Genomic DNA, 18,378 nt, shown 5'->3' on the forward strand with positions numbered 1-18,378 from the left:
CACAGCCACAAGGAGAAGCCTCGGCACGGAGCGCTGCGCTGACTGCGCGCTGCGAGGGCAGGCTACACGTGCCAAGCTCGACGCCTTCTCGTCCAGACTCTCGGACGCCGGCGCGGCATGGCAGTGCTTGCTACTCGGCGCGGCGTGGCAGTGCTTGCTACTCGGCGCTGCTCTCCCCTGTGGCTTCGCAGGCGGTGGGCCGATCAGCGCTGCTAACTCCGACTCCGGAGGAGAGAGTGATCAGGGACTCGCGGGAGTCGTAAGCAGCCGCCGCCAGAGCCGCGTCTGGTGCTGGCAGCGTCCTCGCGCGGCGGCGGGCCGTCTGGCGGGGGGCCCGCACGACTCCCGCGCGCCGCCATCCGCACAAAGCTTTGCAGGATTCGAACCCTGGGGCAAGTTTGTGCGACCGCGTCGCTGCAGGTGTCGCTCTCCGCCTCTGCCAGAGCGACATAGGGCCTGGCCGCCGCCGGCATCGCGGAGCACCAAGCTGCCCGGAGCCGCTCGGGCTGCAGTTGGCAGCATCCGGCACCAACAATGGCAATGCCAAAGCCTGGAGACTGTGTGGATTGCGATGAAGTAAAAGTACAGATGCAGTATGGTAGGCAGACGAGCGGAGCAACAGCGGGAGGGGGGGTGGGGCGGTGCCTCAGCCGGTGAACTTGTACCGTTGCCGGAGGCCCTCGCCCTTCCAGAAGAGGATCAGCGGCACGGGAATGGCGAGAATAGCGACGCCGGCGAGAATCGAGGAGCCGGCGCCGTAGCCGATGCTGACGAAGAGCTTCTGTGCGAAGAGCGGGAAGGCGGCGGCCAGCACGCTGCGCACGAGCACGGCGCAGGCCGTTGCCGAGGCCGAGAAGGGCACAAAGGCGTCGACGAGGTAGACGAGGATCACCTGGAAGGGCAGGATGGAGCCCATGCCGACGAGATACGAGCCGACGAGCGGCGCCATCCAGTGCGTGCGCGCGTCGGCGGCCCAGCCAAACACGAAGAGGCCGATGGGCAGGATGATCATGCCGACGAGGCACAGCGGCAGGCGGTACTCGGGCCGGCCCTTGCGCACAGGCGGTGTCAAGGGCGCAGCGGCGGCGGTCGAGGGCCCGGCCGCCCAGGCAGCAGCTGCTGCCTTTTCTTGCGTGATCGAAGAGGCAGGCTCCAGCTTCTGCATCTTCTCCGCCGACGGCACGCCGGTTGCGGCGGCCTCGACATCGACGGGCGCGCTGGACTGGCTCTTGGCGTCGCGGAGGATCATGCGCTGCTCGATGAGCTCGGGAATGTCGAACAGGTACCACCCGACGCGGCCACGCGACGCCGTGAGGCGGTGGTAGATGGCGTCTTGCAGCAGCACGTTGATGAGCGCCGCGGTCAGGAAGCCAAGGCCGAGGCCGAGGTACGTCATGCTTGCCGGGCCCGGGCGCCAGCCGTACGTCGGCAGATCTTCGGGCCGCGGCTCGTCCTCCTGCGCCATGTCGCGCTGTTGGAAGAGCAGCGGGTGCTGCGTGAGGAACAGAAAGATGATGCCGTAGATGAAACCCATGTAGAGCGAGAAGGAGGCGCAGATGGGGTTGGTGAAGAGCAGGCGGAAGGGCCGGCTGAAGGCGAGCTTCGTCTTGGCGACGGCCGCCTGGCCCGGCACGAGTGCACGGATGTGCCGCACCACCGGATTGCTCGGACGGCCGGCGCTGACGACGCGATGAAGCACGTCGTGCTGCTCGTGCACGCCAGAGTCCGGCACGGCGGCGTGCTCGCGCAGCAGCTCGAGCTGCTTGAGACGCTCGGCCGCGACGCGCCGCTGCTTCTGCTGCAGCAGCACGGGTCCGTACGTCTCTCGCAGAAAGAGGGCGATGATCACGACGACGGCGCCGGAGAGCTGGTGGACGGTCAGCCTCGGCTGGACCATGCGTTACGCTCGGCGATACTCACGATGGTCAGGACCCAGAGAAGCCACCGCCACGAGCGGACCGTCTGACTGAGCCATCCGCCGGCGATGGTGCCGCAGACCGGTCCGAGCAGCGGGCCGAGGCCGTAAAGGCTCTGTGCACGACCACGCTCGGCGGGCGCGAACATGTCGCCGATGCTGCCGGCGCCCAGGCTCGGGCCTGCACTGCCGGCGGCGCCGGCAAGGAAGCGCAGGATGACAAGCGCGGCATGGTTCGGGGCCAGCGCCGTGGCGACGTTGAAGAGGACGAACACGACGCTCGACACGAGGTACACGGGCTGACGGCCTTTGAGCTCGCTGGCGGGCGCCAGGATGAACGGGCCCATGCCAAGGCCAAGCACGAAGAGCGAGACGGGCAGCAGCGAGAGGATCTGCGAGCCCAGATCGAAGTCAAAGTCGATGGCGGCCGAGCCAGGCACGACGATGGAGGAGCCCAGCGGCGAGATGAAACCCTGCACAGGCGTCAGACACGCCTGTCGCGACATCACCGAGACACTCACCATGAACGAGATGATGGCCGCCGTGGACCACTTGCGCGTCGATGACCAGTTGCGCGGGTCCTCCGTGCCCTCCAGCTTCACATCCGACAGGTCCGCCGCATCGGTGGAGAGCGGCGCCGGCGGCGGCGCCGGCACGGGAAAGTATGACGCCGGCGGCGCAGCGGGAGGCGCCTCGCTGTACGGCGGTGATGGCTGCGCAGGCGCAGAGGCAGCGGCAGGCGCCGCCGAGGGCGCAGACATGGCCGGTGGAGGAGGAGGAGGAGGGGGTCGCAGGTGGAGATGCGGAGACGAGGCTGCCGCGCGTGTTCAAGACACCATGGTAGTCTTGAGGAGGATGAGCGATGGAATGCAGATGCGAGGCCGAGAGAGCAGGAGCGGACGGGCCAGCGCCGGCAAGGGGGGTTCGAGTGGAGCGAAAGCAGGGCTGCCGGGCGTGCCGAGGGCGCGAGAGACGGCGCAGCGCGGCCGGCCGGCAGCGTCAAGGGGGCTGTCCGCGGAGCGGCAGGCGTGCCTCGCTCGCACAGGCGGCACTCAATACGCTGCGCCCACACGGCACGCCGAGGCTGAGTCTAGCTGAGTGGTTCGGCCGTGCCGAGCTGCGCTGGCGAGAGGAGGCGAAGTGGTGGGCGGAGGCGCGGGCGGCATGCGGCGCCGCCATCCGCGTGGGCAGATGCCGTCCTGCAGGCGTGCCGAGCGGCCGGCGGCTAAGCTGCAGCCAAGCAATCGGGTGCCTCGCCGCGGCTTGCGCCGTGCCGGTGGCGCAGCGGAGGCGGCGGGAAGGCGCGCAAGCGGGCGGCAACTCGACGTCGCCGGGCGTGCCGCGTGCATGCGCGCTGCTGCCGTGCCCGCAGCAGATCCTGCTGATGGTGCTGGCTGACGCCATGCCGTGCCGATGCGCCCCCACGCCGCAAGCCGAGCGGCGCGCTCCGCCGTGCCGAGCTGCAGCCTTCGCCGCTATGCCGTGCCGAGGAGTGGGCATGTGACGCCTTCTGCTTGCTTCCGCCGCGCGGCAGCCCATCCTGCAACCCCACGTGACACTCCCGCACCTCGGCCCCTCGTCGGCCCGGCAAAGACTCGTTTATGTTAGTCGGCCGGGATGGCCCAGGGGTACGGTGACAGCAAGCACGCCTAAAGATACAAGCAGGGGCAGGGACGGTGTCGGCAGAGGATAGTACAGGCGGCCCAGCAGGGACGGGCCGCCGTGAATAAGAGAGGATGCTGGGTGACCTCGGTCCGGAGACGCGCAGTCGGTGGAGAGCTGCTACTGAGACGGAATCGCAGGTGCGGCGTGCCCGCTGGGTGCAGACGGGTTGCACAGGATGCTGACGGGCGGAGCGTGGCCACTGCGCGAGGGCGTCGGCGAGCCGGGCGAGTCGACGGTCCAGCCCGACGTGGACAGCGGCACCCATGGCTGCCGGCCAAAGGCTGCAGGCGGCAGCGTGCCGGGCGGAGAAGCGGCAGAGAAACGCAGCGAGGCCTCGCGTGTGGGCACAAAGTGGCCTCGTCGACGAGCAGCCTCGGCGCCGCTGTCGCGAGGCAGGCCGGCGCGGTCTTGCGCCAGTGCGCCATCCGGCGCCGTCTGTGGCCGACGGCGTCGACGTCGCGGAGGCGGAGAGAGCGGAAGGTTACCAGGCGCTGCCACGGTCGAGACAGTGTCGAGCGCTTCCGGGCGCGTCGAGTCCATCGAGGTGCGAGTGTCGAGCGCCGGAGCGCATGGCTCGGTCTCGAGCGCGGTGAAGAGAGTGAAGTGGCTCTCGCCATCGAGGCCGAGGTGCACGCGTGCACGCTGGAACACCTCGGCCAGACGCAGCTGCGAGAAGTGCTCCTTGTCCGCTGCTTTGCGCCCGAGGCACCGCGACACGTGGTTGAGCATCTCCGTCTCGAGCCGCTCAACTTCGCGCACCGAGGACTGCAGCGGCCCGCGGCGCGACGTCGTCGAGACCTCGCTTAGGCGTCGCGGTCGGCGGCGGAAGCTCATCCTGCGGCGTGGAGCCTCAGCAGCGCTGCCCTCTCCTGCTGCTGACGGACCTGTGTTCGCGAGAGCGTCAGGGTCGAGAACCCATGCGCAAACGAGATCAACGCGCGCATCCAAGTCGTGAGCATCGAGGCCGGCCGGCGGCAACCCGAGGCATTCGAGCATGGGCGCAATGAACGCTGGCGGCGGTGCCTCGAGGTCGACGGTGCTGCAGCTCGTCTGGCCAGACGTCGACAGCGACATCTGCTCGGACGAGGAGCCTTCTGTGGTCGACGGCCTGCGCGTGCTCGACATGCGCGAGAGCGGACGCTCGCGCATCGTCTCGTCCATCAGCGCCTGTCCGTTCCACGCGCTTGGCGGAAGCGACTGCAGCCGCGGCGGCGGGCTGACGCTCCCGGCAAAGTCGCGCTGCTTGAGCAGAGGCGAGACTGGCTGCGAGGAGGAATGCCTGGAGCTGATCGATGTGCCGCGCCGACGCTCGGCGAAGACGGCGCTGGGAGCCGACGGCGGATAGGATCGACCACCTTCTGCGTCCTGGCCAGACGCTGCGCTGCCTGTCCGCTCGTTGACGGCGCTCGAGCTCTTGCCTGATGGCAGCCTTCGGCGCCGGCGACTCTGCTGCGACTGGTCGGACAGTGAATGTGCGCTGCCATTGGAGAGGCAGTACGGCGACACTGCCGGCTGAGCACTTAGCTCGCTGTCCACGCTGCGGACTGGCAGCGACGTCGAGCTTTCGCTCAGGCGCAGACGCCGGCTAGCCTTGGCGAGGAAGCCTTCGCCGCTGTACCGCCGCGATGCCTCGAGACTTGGCGCACTGCGCGTCGAGGCGGCGTTGTCTTCGCGGCGAGGCGCTGCCGCATACTGGGTGTCTGTGCTCGCCTGTTGCGATGTCGGCGAGGCCACTCGACTAGTAGATAGCCATTCGAGTGGTGCTGCAGCAGTCGAGACGGACTCGATGGGTGCTACAGCAGTGCGCGTGACGTCGCGGAGCGCCGTGGCGACATTTGGCCTGGCATCAGACTTGCTCGGCACCTTTGGTGGAGCGTCGCGCCTCGGGCGACTCGGGACGGGAAGCGGCTTGTCGCGCGAGGACGCGGGCAGCTCTGTCGAGCGCGAGATCCAGCTGCGGCTCGAGCTTGCCGCCGCCGGGCTGCTCAGGGGCTCGTGGTAGGACGGCGACGATGAGGAGGCCGACGACGTCGAGCTCTTCGAGAAGAGGCCCGAGGAGGCGGCATGCTTGCTGCTGCTGCCGGACGACGCCTGCTGCGGCTGCGGCGGCGCGAGGAATGGCGGTGACGAGATGCGATGGCTGCGCAGACGGTCGAGCAACTTCATGGGTGGCGAGCGCTGGCCCGCATGCGACGTCCCTGAGGTGCTCTGGAGCAGGAGACGTGTGCGGGCGGCGGGCTGCTTTGCGACTTGCGGAGCGCGGTGCGTTGCGGTAGATGATGGTTGGGAAGCAAGCGCCGCTCTTGAGCGAGCGAGGTGACATGTGGGCCCCTGCTGGCAGCGTGGCCCGTGTGGACCCCGTCCGGCCGGGCTCGGCGTCTCTGCCGAGGGGCGTGCGAAGGCGAAGGCGCAAGGGCGGCGGCCGGCCATCGGGACAACGCCCTCGCTGGGCGCAGCGTGCGCAGTCGCGGGCTGCGCGCAGCCAGCTGTCATGCGCGCGCACACTGGCCGCGTGCCTGTCGGCGCAGCGCGGCAACTTGCTCCCGCACATACGGCCGACGCTAGCGCAGGCACCGCTCGCTCGACGCGGGGCCACGCGGGCAGCGCTGCTGGCCGGCGATCAGCAAGCCGCGCTCCTCCTCGCCTCGACGCCGCTCGCTCAAGCGGTGCAGCCGAGATCACCGGCCGCAGCTCGTTGCGAGCGAGCCAAGGAGAATGTCGCCGTGGAAGCCTTCATGGGGCTGCTAGCGTGCATGGACAGAGTGGGGAGGTGCGAGAGGCCGAGCGGCGCGATGGGTTCGCTCCTGACGCCGCACAGCCTCGGGCCTGGATGTTGTCGCTCGTGAAGCTGACCCTCACAGAACGCGGGCAGGCGCGCTGTTCTCTGCATTCTCGAAGTCGATCTGCTGCCACGTGCGGGCGCTGCCTCTGGAGAAGGCGCTGCTGACAAGGCCAAGAAGCTTTCGAGGGTAGAGTGGGCGGGCGAGCCCCTCTTTCGGCCTTGGCCGCGGCGCACGCAAACGTCCGCTCCCTTGCGGCTGCGCAGCTGCTCCCAGCAGGGTCGTCTGCGGCTGACGTTGGCCGCCGTCGAGGCGGCAAGGATGGCGGGCGGACCTTGGAGCAGCGGTGGCGAAGCCGACGGGTGCCTTGCGCCGGGCTCGCCGGAGTATTTTGCCTCGGGCGAAGCGCGTACGTCCGTTGCTTTCCCCGCGTCGCCGCCTCGGGCTCCATGGGTGCTCGCCAGGTGGCAAGGGAGCGTCGCAGATCCCTCGCATCTGCGCCGCACGTGGCCCATCCTCGTGCTGCTGCGCACGCAGGAACGGCAGAGGATCAGCGCTGGGATGGAAGATGCCGGCGGATCGAGGCAGGTGCGGCTAGCGGGCCCGCTATATTTAGCACAGCGTCGCGCAGCTGCACAGCCACGCGTCAGCCTCGCTGCCAGCTGGGAGAGGCGTGGATAGGAATGCATTCGGGCAGAGCGCTGCCAAGGAGGAGACATCCGCCGGCGAATGGGCTGTGCTTGAGCGACAGCGCGAGGTGACAGCTTCGAGAAGGAGAGAAGGCTCAAGCCGGGGGCCTGGCGGCGGGGTGCGCCGGCCGCGAGCGAGCGGTGGGTAGCGACGAGAGGAGTCGGACAGGAGTGGGAAACGGGCCAGGACATAGTGACGAGAAGGAGGACTGCGGTATGTAGAGGTGCGGCTGGGGTCCGGCGATGGCGGTGAAGCCAGAACTCAGAAGCTGAGCGTCGGCACCAGCGTGCCGTCTCGCGTCTTGGCCGCCTCGAGGTCGCTGGAGCAGCGCTCGTCGAGCTCGAAGCTCTGCGGCAGGCTCGTGGCCGATCCGCGCGAGTGCTGCGTGCCCAGGCTGGCGCCCTGCTGCGTGCGGCGCGATGACTCGCGGCGATTGCCGCTCTCGCGCTCCGTCAGGCTCATCTCGCCCGTCGACACGACCTTGGGCAGGCCGTTGCCGCTGCGCACGGGCACGGCGAGCGGGCTGCTGGACGGACACGCAGGACTGTTCTCGCTGTCGACGCGCTGCAGGTAGCTCTTCTTGCCGTGGCCGAGACTGGAGTCGGGCGTTGTGGGAACCATGTCGGTGCCCGTGCCGCTCAGCTGATCCGACTCGTTGCCCATCGATGGCGGATAGCGAGTCGACTGCGTGACGATCTTGACCTGCAGCGGCGACTTACGATGCTCGCCGAAGAGGCCGACCGTGTACTTGCTGCGCTTGGCGCGCAGATTGAAGCAGAGAACGACGCTGAGAGGAATGTGAGCTGAGCGCAGGAGCAACGATCGAGCAGGCTCACCTGTTGCTGTAGATCTGTCGAGGCGCAAAGACGTTCTTGTCAGCGAGCAATGGCGAGCGTGAGCAAACGGCCTCACCAGGTGCAGCACGCAGAGCAAGAGAGTGAGCTCGCGGTCGAGCGTTAGGTTGCGGCTCAGAGTGCTGCTGACATTGCCGACCGTGGCCTGAGGATGCATGGAGGTGAGCAAACGTCTGACAGCGGCACACTGACACGCACCTCGACGATGATCAGGATGACGGTGAGGATGGCCGCCAGCAGCCCGCCTGGGATGAGCGCCAAGATGATCTGGTAGCACATGATGAGCAAGCAGCTGAGGGCTGCTCGTGCAGGACTCACCCTCTGCATGATCGTGCTGTGCGAGCCTGTCGTGCGAATGTCGGCGAAGCGGCTGTACATCGCCACGCCTGCGTGTACGAGTCAGCGGCTGAGTGCAGCGTGCCAAAGGCGACTCACATGTGATCACGTCTGCGATCGTAGTGAAGGCGAGCCATATGTGCTGCAGAGGCAGCTGACTGCTCGACTCAAACGCTGCATCGCCCGTGTACAGGCTGGTCTCGACGTGAGCATTACCGGCGACATCGACGCGACGCCGCTCGACTCACCGCAGCGCGACGACACAGGCGCAGACGATGATGCCCAGCACGCTGCAGATCACGATGCTGAGACAGACGAGCAGGCCACGCAGCGTCGTGCTCATCACTGTGACATGTCAGTGAAGATGGCCGAGGCTGACATTCTTGCTGCGCTCACGATGCCACAGCCGCCAGGCGTACAGGGCGTGTACGAGCGCCGAGACCATCACGTCTGCGTGACAGCTGTGTCAGTGGAGCTCGACAGCCTGCTCGGGACTTCCACTCACTCAGCAGGATCAGACCGGCTGTCTTGCCGTCCCAGCGGCCGAGGTGGCCCCAGTCGACGATGATGCTCTTGTAGCCCGCACTGAGCGCGCGGCATCAGTAGAGGCACAGGCGCAGCGCGACGACACGAGCCACACTCACATCGTGATGAAGATCCTGGCAGCTCGCCGTGAGCACAAAGTCGAGTGCCTCGCCTCTAGACTCACAGTGCGCCCGTCTCGATTGCAGCGAGCAGGCCGACGAAGCACTTGAGCACCAGGCGGTCCTCGGCGAAGCGCGTGAAGTACGTGTAGCTGGGAGCAGAGCGTCAGCAGTATATTTGCTGACTCGAACCGTGGGCGACTCACACTTGGAGCGTCAGGATGGCCGACAGCGCCCACGCGAAGAGCAGGCCGAAGAAGAGCGACCACATCATGCTCTGCACCTGCGAAGCGGCTCAGCGAGGGGACAGCAGCTCACTGCGACGACACGCACTGCGGCATACGCCTCGTCGAGCGTGTAGTCGGCATCGCGCGGCCAGCTCAGCGTCGTGGCAGGAGAGAGCTCCATGTCGGCCAGCTTTGCGACTTGCTGGTCGATCTAAGGAAAGGAGGAAGAAGCGGCACCGGGCCAGGCTTGTGTCCACTGAAGGATCACAGCGTTTGCACGAGCGCGGAGCGAAGAGAGGGAGAGGGGAGAGGGAGTGAGGGGCAGAGAGAAGGAGGCGGGCTGCCATCGCAGAGGATGTGAGGCGCTGGCGACGAACAAGCTGGCCGGACCTGCGCCGGCTGGCCGAGCTCTCGCAGCTCAAGGCGCGAGGTTGCCTCGGCCTCGGCGAGCCGCTTCGCAGCGTCTTCGCCGGCCCCATCTGGAACGTATGCGTGCTCCTTGCTCGCGGGCGGAGCGATATCCTGGATCTGGCAGGTCAAGTGTCCCTCATCGGGGTCGTCGAGGACGAGATGGCGGCGACACGACCGTCCATTGGCCGCAAGGAGCGAGCAAGATCGCGACGTCAGCGCGGCAAGGGGCTCCGCGCGCATGCTTCTCTCGGACCTGCATCCGCGCAAGATCTGCTCGGATGCGGCGTGCCTGCGGCTCGTCGACGAGCCTGCCGCAAGCGCAGCGCAGCGTTCAGGCAACAGCTCCTCCCTATAGCACGCAGCTAGCTGACGAGTGAAGTCAAGTCGGGCTCAAATGCAACGCTGGTCGCAGCGATGCAGCACAGCAGCACGCACATGCTTGGCCTGCCTGCCGTACAGCTCTTGGGGCGCCGTGCCAGCGCCTCGTGCACGACGTTCAGGGCCTCATCATCATAGCGTCTGGTGCTTTGTGAGGCATGCATTCAGCGGCGTGGGGACGGCCCCGTCGTCGTTAATGTACAGCAACAAGCGAGAGAAGAGCGGGCATTTAAGGCACGTAAGATGCGGGGTCGGGTACTTTAGGCTGGGCGTGCCGCACACAGCGGACACGCGATGGAGTCAAAAGCAGGCCCCGGCGGAGATCGGCGCCGGGACCCGAAGAAGGCGAAAGGGTTGGGTATCGTTGGAGGAGGCGAGCCGAGTCGAGCGGGCGACGCTTAGGCGCCGAGGGTCTCCTTGGCCGAGCGGCCGCCGCGGAAGGCACCGGCACCGACGACGCCGACGATGATGAGCATGATGAAGAGCACCACCGTGGCGATCCAGCTGAAGGCAGCGAGGGCCTGCAGCGAGCGGCAGTAGCGGAGCGCGCTCGAGCCGCAGCTGGGGTTGCCGCCGATGGCGTCCGTGATCGTGCCGGCGCCGGCGAGCTGGGTGAGGAACATCCAGAAGAGCGCGATGAAGTGGCCGGCCACCGAGGTGAACACGCCGCCCTTGCCGAGCAGGAAGAGGACGCCCTGAGAGAAGGATGCGGTGTGAGCAAGGTGAATGCAAGACGAAGTAGCGGAGTGGCGGCAGCGCAAAGCGGGCGGCGACGAGCTCAGCCGGCGCGCTGAGCTACGGACGAGGAAACGTGCTGAGAGCGCTTGACGTGCTGATGCTCCGTCGTGCGCGCACGCGGCCTGCCCTGCCCTGATCCCAGCGCGCCCGTCTCCCGCCCTCCACATCCTGTGCCCTCCAGTATATACTCACGAAGGCGATGCTCAGGAAGAAGTTCTGCCAGCCGACACTGAAGAGGGGCAGAGCGTGAGCAGCTGTATGCTGATGGGCAGGCATCGCGCACGACTCACAAGAGCAGGTAGCGGACCGAGCCGGTGAGGTGGCCAGTCTGGCTGCCGTGGTTGTTGTAGTCGGCGGTCAGGGCCGAGGCGATGATCTGTGAGAGAAGGCGCATGCGTCAGCGCCTGGATGCAGGCAGGCAGCGCCGCGAGCAGCACGCACCGCGACGATGAGCGAGATGAAGCACACGAAGCCGAACGTGACGGGGTGGCCGCGGCGGAGAGCACCCGAGGTGTCGACCATGCTGGAAGTGGGTTGGGTTGGTGGGTGCTTGGGTGGTGGACGGGTGAGGGTTGCGCTGTTGAGCGAAGGCTTTGATGGGCGGTGAGGTGGTGGGTGGAGGACAAGAGCGATGCGCAGCTGCGCGTGCCTCTTTAAGCGAAAACGGCGGGCAAGGCACGCTCGCGGCGAGATCGCAGCGCGGGCCGCACTTCCGCACTTCCGCCTCCGCCAGAGAAGCAGCCGTGCGCTTCTCCGCTGCTCCGCTGCTCCTGCCTGTCATCGCCAAGCTGGCCCGAGTCTAGATCGCACTGCTGACGCCTTCTTGCGGGCGTCAGGAGAGCCACACACGCGCGTGCACGCCGCCGGTGGCCGGCATTTGCAGCGCGAGGCCCCTCATCATCGCCTCGCGCGCCGGGCGTAAGCGCCGCGGCACGGCAGCCGGCGGGCTTCGCTCAGGAGCGCGCCCGTCGTCATGAGCCGGCCTGCGCGCCAGCGGCAGAAGCACTCACGGCTTCACCGCAAAGTGCAGCAGCGCAGCTGCGGGTACAGCGAGCCGCAAAACATACGAGGCGAGCTCGTCCCCCCTCCACCGCTCCGAGGCGAGTTTGCGCCGCGCGGCGAGCGCCGCAGTCTTAGTGACGCTGCGGCGCGGCGGGTGCTGAATGCGGAGCGGCTCGGCGGCGCTTGCGCTTGCTCGCGCACGCCAAAAAAGCACGCGGCAGGCGGCAGCGCGCGCCGGCGCGGCACCTACGTCATGCCATCCCGGCGTCTCGGCGCGGCATGCGCGTCATCTGCGCCGCATGGCACCTCGGCGGTGCTGCAACTGATCGGGCCAGCGGTGCTCGCTGCCGGCCGACCTGCGCTTGCTCCCACGCCTGGTGCGCCGCTTGGCACCCCTCACGCCAAGGCCGTTGCGAAGAGATGTGGCTGCGGCTAGCGCGGCAGGACCGCTCTGTACCCGCTGGCAGCCGCCGCAGCGGGCGCAACGACCCCGCACCAGCGCAGCTTCTCTCGGCGGCCGTGGAAGCCGCTGTGCCGTCGCCGGCTCCGAGAGAAGGCTCTGGCGGCATCGCGCTGGCCTCGCCTGGCGCTCGTTGCGTCTGCACACCCGACACGGTCCGGCATCGGCTACATATTGCAACGGGCGGCATCCACAGCGAGACGGGAACGGAGGTGAGAATGCAAGACACAGCGCGGCGGCCGGGACACGTGAGAGGGTGGGCATGGGGCGGTCAGTCGGGTCAGGCGTAAAACTTGGTGTTGATGAGGTTGATGAGGAGCGGCAGCTTGACCTGCAGAGGGTACGTCAGAGGACGCTCATCAGCACGCGCACGGGCAGACGCACCTTGGCCATGCCGTCCATGAGCGTGAGCACCGAGACATTGCTGAACTGCGCCGAGAGCAGGTCCTCGATGCGCAGATCCTCCGTGCCGCCGACGACGCCGAGCACCGAGGCGGTGACGGTGAAGAGGCCCGGCTCGTCGCTGCTGATGGTGAGGTTGATCTGGTCGTACTGCTTCTGGCTGAACTGCTCGACGGAGAGCAGCACGCCCTTCTCGAACAGCCGCTGCGCCGTGTACTTGTACGAGCCGAACTTGGGCACCTTGCCGCTCGCCTTGAGGCTGCGCATGTGGAAGTACTGCTGTGTGAAGGGCAGCACGAACTTCTTCTTGCTGTGAGGGGCGAAGGGGGTCAGAGGCGGCACTCGCACCACGCTGAGACAACACTCACCCCTTCTTCTGCATCGTCTGCATGCTCGCATCGATGTAGGCGTGGTAGGAGTTGATCTGCTCCTCGAGGTACGACTTCTTCTCGCCCAGGTTCGTCAGCGTCACGGCCATCGCCGTCTTCTCGTTGTGGCGCTGTATCCGCTTGCGGTGCTTGTTGCGGATGTCGACGGCCAGCGCCGACAGCATCTCCTGGTAGCCGTTGCTGCGCGACACCTTGCCGAGCTTTTCGAGCTGCAGCATGTTCTCGAGCGTGCGTGCCTTGAGCTCGGCAAACGACAGGCGACGCACGTCCTCCAGCCGCGGGCTCCGCACCTCGTTCGGACCTGGCGGCCGCTGCCCGCGCATGCGAGCCCGGTCGCCGGCCACCTCGAGCGAGACGAGCTCCTCCCACGCGAGCTCGTCGGCGTCCGTCACCGGCGCAACAAAGACGTCGAGCAGCGTCTTGCCGGACTGCACCTTGAGCAGCGAGAGCACGAGGCGCTTCGACTCGACGAATAGAGCCTTGGTCTCGGCCTCGGGGTCTGCGCAAGGCGTCAGATGCAAGCACAAGGCGGGACGCAGCTGCGCCACTCACCAACGAGGTTCGTCGCACGCGAGACGAGCTCGAGCGTGACTTCGCTGTCGCGCGCAGTGTTGAGCTCCTGGGTGTTCGAGACGGGCGGAGCGCCGAGCTCGGTGAGGACACCGCGCAGCGGGTCTTCTGGTCGCGGAGCCTGTGATCGCAGTCAGGTGAGCACAGAAGCAGCAAATAGAGACCGTTCGCACTCACGAGGTGGTCGATCTGCTGCGCAACGAGCAGGTGCATCGAGTAGATCTCGTTTGGCGAGATGTAAATCACCGGCTTCTGCGCGACGGTGTGGTCGAGGAACTCGTCGGCCGAGAACTGCAGCTCGGCATCCTGCACGTCCACCACGGTGTGCAGCCACTTGACAAAGCGCTCCGACGCCTGTGAGACGTACTCGTTGAGCGGCTGCAGGTACGGGTTGTCCTCGGAGAAGAGCCGGCCCGCAGCGACCTGCGTGAGCATCTTCGACACCTCGGCCAGGTTCTTGCGCTGCACGGGCCCGACAAGGGTCTCGATGACATCGAAGCCCTCGGGCGCCACGATCGCGGGGTTGAGGTAGCGGTAGTAGACGAGGTGGCCGACGACCTTGATGAGCGTGTCCTCGGCCTCGTTTGGAAACTTCTCCTGCAGGCCGCGGAAGACCTCGCGCGCAATGTAGCGGATGCCAAACGGCATGCGCTTCGTCGAGCCGATGATGGCCGAGAGGAACGCCTCGGTGGTGCCGCGCAGGAACTGCAGGTGCTGAATGAACGCTGTGCGCGCCTCTGGGTCGGCCAGCGCCTCGTGGAAGGTGACGTCGAGCGGGCGCCGGCTCGCCTGGCCCGTCTCCATCTCCTCGCGGTTGATGCAGCCGCGGTAGATCGTACACGGATCCGTCTCGAGATCGAGCGCATCGTCGTCGACGATGCCCTGCACAAGCGGCGCGAGCAGGTCGCGCAGGTACTTGCGCTCCTTGGCGCCGCGGTTGTACTGCAGCACGAGCTTGATGAACTGCGCGTTGCCACGCATGAAGTCCTGCACGCCCGAGACCAGCTGGAGCTCCTCGGCGACGCAGCGCTGGAAGAGCTTCAGCAGCAGGTACTCCTCGCGCGCCTTCTGCGCGTAGCCAAAGAGCGTGAGCACGATCTTCTCGACCTGTTTCCGCTGCCGGTCGGAGATCTCCATCTTCCCGACGCGAGCGCAGAGACGCGCCAGATACTCGGGCCGGGTCTGCAATGAGTAGAAGAGCTCCTGGTACAGCTCGAGCTTCCGCCGGGCGGAGCGGTCGAGCGTCTGCTCGGCGAAGGGGTCGCCGGCGGCAGTGAGCACCGAGTTGCGGCGCTGCAGGTTCGCCGCCGCGTCACGCTGGCCGAGCAGGCCGCGCTCGTTCTTCGCCTTGATGAGCTCCTCGATGCCGATCTTGTTCTTGACCAGCAGCGCAATCTTCGTGTCGAGCTCCGAGACATCGTTCTCGAGCGTCCGGTTCTCACGGATGCTGCGCACGACGAGCTTGCGCAGGCGCTCGACCTCGATCTCGTCCTCAAAGTCGTGGTCGCTGTCGTTGAGCAGGTGGCCGAAGTTCTTGATCGTCGAGACGGGCACGTTCTTGCCCATTGTGAGGCTGCGGTACTGCTCGCCCTGCTGCTTGCCGCGGAAGAGGCTCTGAATCTTGACGACCTTCTCCATGTGATCATGATAGTGCCGCAGCTTCGACCAGAACTTGCGGCGAGCGAGCAGACCGCGCACGAGAGACTGCAGGTGCACGGCAACCGGCTCGCTGGAGAGGATGTGCCCGCGCCACCACTCGTGCTCGCGCCGGGCCAGCACGCCGCGGATCTGCGACTGCACGCCAACGACGTCGGGCGTGACGAAGTTGAGCTCCTTGCGCTGCTCCTGGTGCTTCCTCCGCGCCAGCGCTGCGCGCGCAAAGGACTGCAGGCCGCCGACGGAGCGGTGCACCTCGACCTTCTGCAGCGCCGAGGCCATCTTGACGCGCGTACGGCGCGCCAGCAGGCCACGCACCTGCGCCTGCACGGCCACGATGCTGTCTGTGGACTCGCGCAGCGACCGGATCTTGCCGAGCAGCCGTCTCCGGGCGAGCGTGGCGCGACAGGCGGCCTGCAGCTTGATGACGGCCTCGGTCGCGTCGCCCAGCCCAAAGATGCGCTCTTGGTACGCCAGGCGCGCGAGAACGCCGCGGACCTGCGCCTGCATGGCAGTCACGCTGACCTCGTGCACGTCGAGCGCGCTGATGTCCTTGTAGAAGTTCTTGCGCAGCAGCACGCCGCGGATGCGCGCCTGGAGGCCGATGAAGTTGCGCGTGCTGGTGTTCAGCTCGGCGACCTTGCGGTCGTGGCGCTTGCGCACGAGCGCCGCGCGCACCTGTGCCTGCACCTTGGGCGCCCAGGCGTCGAGCAGGCGCTTCTCCTCGGCCTTCCTCCGCTCCTCCGCAATGCGCGCCTCCTCTGCGAGACGGCGCTCCTCCTCCTGCCGCCGGCGCTCCGCCTCGGCCTTGCGTTGCCGCTCCTCTTCGGCAAGAGCAGCGAGGCGCGCCTCTTCTGCGCGCTGTCGCTCCTCCTCGAGGCGCCTTCGCTCTTCGGCCTGCCGCCGGCGCTCCTCCTCGGCGCGCCGCCGCTCAGCTGCGTCTGCCCGCATGCGCGCGAAGGCCTTGCGCGCGAGCAGTCCGCGCACTGCGGTCTGTGCGACGAGCACGGAAGAGAGATTCTCGGCCAGCTCGCGGTCGATGCCTGAGAAAGCGCGCGTCAGCGAACGCCGGGTCTGAGTCGAGCACGCTCGCGGACTCACGCTCTTCTTCGGACTCCGGCTCCGGCTCCGGCTCGACGTTCATCTCCTTGGCGAGCGTCTTGCCCAGCGCGCCGAACTTGGGCATTGCAATGCCCGCTGCGTCGAGACCGCGCTGCGTCTGCTGCAGCTGGTCATCGGTGAACTGCAGGTTGCCCACGAGGTTGCCGACTTTCAGCGCGCGCCCTTGCCGCGCGAGAATGTGCCTGCGGCGCGACGAGGGTCAGCGATGCGCGCGGCGCAGTGCTGTCTCACTACTCACGAGAGCGCGTGGATGCAGTAGACGACCTTGGGAAAGTTCTTCTTCTCGTACAGGTCCGTGAGCTCGAACTGGAAGCTGATCGGCAGCTCGACCTTGTTGCAGAAGCGGAAGAAGTAGTTGGTGTTGTCCGTGTGGCGGTACTGCAGCTTGGGGTGCGTGAAGATGCGCGGCACGCACTCCGGCTCGAAGGTGCGCGCCAGCTTGGCGAGGATGATGCCGTCGCGCATCTCGTTCTCCATGTCGACGACGTCGCCCAGCTCCTCGCCGACGCAGTGCTCGAGCCACTGCTTGGCCTCGCCGCAGTGACACAGGTACTCGTACGCCTGCAGCAGGTGGCGCTGTGTGTCCATCCACTTGCTCGCCGCGCTGAACGGCAGGCTGCTTGTCGCAGCGGGACGGCCGAGCGCCGCTGAGCCCGCGCCGCCGGCACGCGCCAGGCGGATGCGCCCCTGCAGGCCGGCAACGTCCTCTGCGCCCGTCGTGATGCCCGGCAGCACGATCTCACCTGCGTTCTGGTCCTCGCTCTCCATGCGCCCTGGCCGAGCGGGCTTCACAAAGCCCTCGTCGTAGGAGGCAGTGGCGCGCTCCTCGGGCGTGAAGCCAAGGCCCTTCTCTGCGCGCATCGCGCCACCGCTGCGCGGGCCCACAGTCATGCGCGTGTGGCCCGGGCCGTCCGGACTGGTCACGCTGTCTGCGCGCGTGGTGAAGTCGCGCATCATCTGCAGCGCGCCGACGCTGCTGCGCTTCAGATCGCTGACGCCTCCGAGATGGATGGCCGAGGGCGCATGCGAGGAGGGCGCGGTGCTGTTCGACGCCGCCTGCGACCAGAAGGAGCCGCTGGGCGTCGAGGGACTCGAGTTGACCCACGACGAGTCGGCCTTGCCGGGCGAAGAGGGAGACACCAGGCTGCTCTTGTAGGGCGACGCCGGGCGCTCGTACTTGGTGGGGCTCGCCGGGCGGGCGAAAGGACTGCTGGCCTTGGTCGGCGACGGCGGCCGGCGCGAGACGGCAGTCGGCGTCGACGGGTCCTCTCGCGGCGCCGGCGGCATGGAGAGGTGGCGGTTGATGCGCGCCGACGCCGGCGTAGAGAACGTCGACGAGCTGCCGAGCCGCGGCGAGCGCGCCGCAGCAGGCGACGAGCTGGAGCTGGAGCTCGCCAGGCTGCCGTTGGAGCCGAAGTGGCCCTCGGCGTGCGTGGCATGTGTCGGCGAGGCGCCGCCGCTGCGGCCGTGCATCAGCTCGGCGGCACGGGCGGGGTCGAGCGAGCCCGTATGCCGGTGCGGCGCAGGGTAGCGGCGCACCGAGCCCGAGTGCACGAGGCCGGTGGCGCCCGGCAGGCGTGGCGCCGGCGAGCCCGAGCCGGCGCCATCTGCGGCGCCGTTTGCGAGGGAGAAGGACGAGTTGCTGCGCGAGGCGGAGCGCTCGAGCAGGCGGGTCTGGTAGCCGAACGGGTTGCGCGCATTGGCCGACGCGGCCGGCGGCGGCGTGCTCTTGGCCGGCTCCATGGCGGGCGGCTCTTGGAAGGAGTGCCGCAGAGGCCTGGACGGGATGGCCTGGATGCGTTGCGCTGCGGTGATGGGAGATGGGATGAGAGGTGAGAAGTGAAAGGTGGAGCTGCGGAGCTGGCTGCGCGCACTGCAAGCCAAGCGCGCGCACTGGATGCGCGGCTCGGCGACAAAGCTGCGGCTCTGCTTGACTCGACTGCGCTCCTGCTTCATCTTTGGCTGTGCTGCACCCTGCCCCAGCACGCCCCTCAAAGCAAGCACGAAGCGCTGCTCGCCGGCCCTCTCTGTCTGCGGCTGCCTCGCTCTCACACCTCGCGCGCGGACCCGCCAGAGGGGCTGGCGCGCTTGCGGCCGCTGCAGGCACTGCGCCAGTGTCGGCCGCAACGCACACCCCCA

The 18,378-nt window shown here is 67.6% G+C and overlaps 7 protein-coding genes across 7 annotated transcripts; all 7 read right to left on the minus strand.

The window, feature by feature from the left end:
* Positions 1-610: 610 nt before the first annotated feature.
* On the minus strand, positions 611-3,003 carry FA09DRAFT_315240 (MFS general substrate transporter). The gene is made up of 3 exons (XM_025740797.1): positions 2,437-3,003; positions 1,921-2,388; positions 611-1,867 (listed from the first exon to the last, which is right to left on the minus strand). The coding sequence occupies exons 1-3, from the start codon at positions 2,674-2,676 to the stop codon at positions 647-649; spliced, it is 1,929 nt and encodes a 642-aa protein (XP_025600797.1). The 5' UTR covers positions 2,677-3,003; the 3' UTR covers positions 611-646.
* Positions 3,004-3,401: 398 nt separating this feature from the next.
* FA09DRAFT_189227 (hypothetical protein) lies at positions 3,402-6,193 on the minus strand. The gene has a single exon (XM_025739379.1). The coding sequence runs from the start codon at positions 6,071-6,073 to the stop codon at positions 3,698-3,700; it is 2,376 nt and encodes a 791-aa protein (XP_025600798.1). The 5' UTR covers positions 6,074-6,193; the 3' UTR covers positions 3,402-3,697.
* On the minus strand, positions 6,157-7,355 carry FA09DRAFT_189208 (hypothetical protein). Its single transcript, XM_025739378.1, has one exon. It carries the CDS (start codon positions 7,239-7,241, stop codon positions 6,240-6,242), a length of 1,002 nt encoding a protein of 333 aa, XP_025600799.1. The 5' UTR covers positions 7,242-7,355; the 3' UTR covers positions 6,157-6,239.
* On the minus strand, positions 7,075-9,697 carry FA09DRAFT_345111 (hypothetical protein). Its single transcript, XM_025744673.1, has 13 exons — positions 9,218-9,697; positions 9,091-9,167; positions 8,950-9,036; positions 8,885-8,899; positions 8,746-8,825; positions 8,637-8,690; positions 8,489-8,585; positions 8,340-8,434; positions 8,223-8,290; positions 8,103-8,171; positions 7,963-8,049; positions 7,887-7,900; positions 7,075-7,837 (listed from the first exon to the last, which is right to left on the minus strand). The coding sequence occupies exons 1-13, from the start codon at positions 9,290-9,292 to the stop codon at positions 7,312-7,314; spliced, it is 1,344 nt and encodes a 447-aa protein (XP_025600800.1). The 5' UTR covers positions 9,293-9,697; the 3' UTR covers positions 7,075-7,311.
* A 415-nt stretch (positions 9,698-10,112) lies between these two features.
* Positions 10,113-11,193, minus strand: FA09DRAFT_327944 (hypothetical protein). The gene is made up of 2 exons (XM_025741590.1): positions 10,929-11,193; positions 10,113-10,867 (listed from the first exon to the last, which is right to left on the minus strand). The coding sequence occupies exon 2, from the start codon at positions 10,803-10,805 to the stop codon at positions 10,299-10,301; it is 507 nt and encodes a 168-aa protein (XP_025600801.1). The 5' UTR covers positions 10,806-10,867; positions 10,929-11,193; the 3' UTR covers positions 10,113-10,298.
* FA09DRAFT_189344 (hypothetical protein) lies at positions 10,606-11,610 on the minus strand. Its single transcript, XM_025739380.1, has 2 exons — positions 11,080-11,610; positions 10,606-11,014 (listed from the first exon to the last, which is right to left on the minus strand). Exons 1-2 carry the CDS (start codon positions 11,417-11,419, stop codon positions 10,842-10,844), a joined length of 513 nt encoding a protein of 170 aa, XP_025600802.1. The 5' UTR covers positions 11,420-11,610; the 3' UTR covers positions 10,606-10,841.
* Positions 11,611-12,255: 645 nt separating this feature from the next.
* On the minus strand, positions 12,256-18,078 carry FA09DRAFT_327946 (hypothetical protein). The gene is made up of 7 exons (XM_025741591.1): positions 16,478-18,078; positions 16,219-16,421; positions 13,639-16,160; positions 13,444-13,582; positions 12,871-13,390; positions 12,485-12,812; positions 12,256-12,431 (listed from the first exon to the last, which is right to left on the minus strand). The coding sequence occupies exons 1-7, from the start codon at positions 17,980-17,982 to the stop codon at positions 12,381-12,383; spliced, it is 5,268 nt and encodes a 1,755-aa protein (XP_025600803.1). The 5' UTR covers positions 17,983-18,078; the 3' UTR covers positions 12,256-12,380.
* Between the last annotated feature and the right edge of the window lie 300 nt (positions 18,079-18,378).

This window comes from Tilletiopsis washingtonensis, assembly GCF_003144115.1.
Source record: "Tilletiopsis washingtonensis strain MCA 4186 unplaced genomic scaffold FA09scaffold_3, whole genome shotgun sequence".
Taxonomy (NCBI): Eukaryota; Fungi; Basidiomycota; class Exobasidiomycetes; order Entylomatales; genus Tilletiopsis; species Tilletiopsis washingtonensis.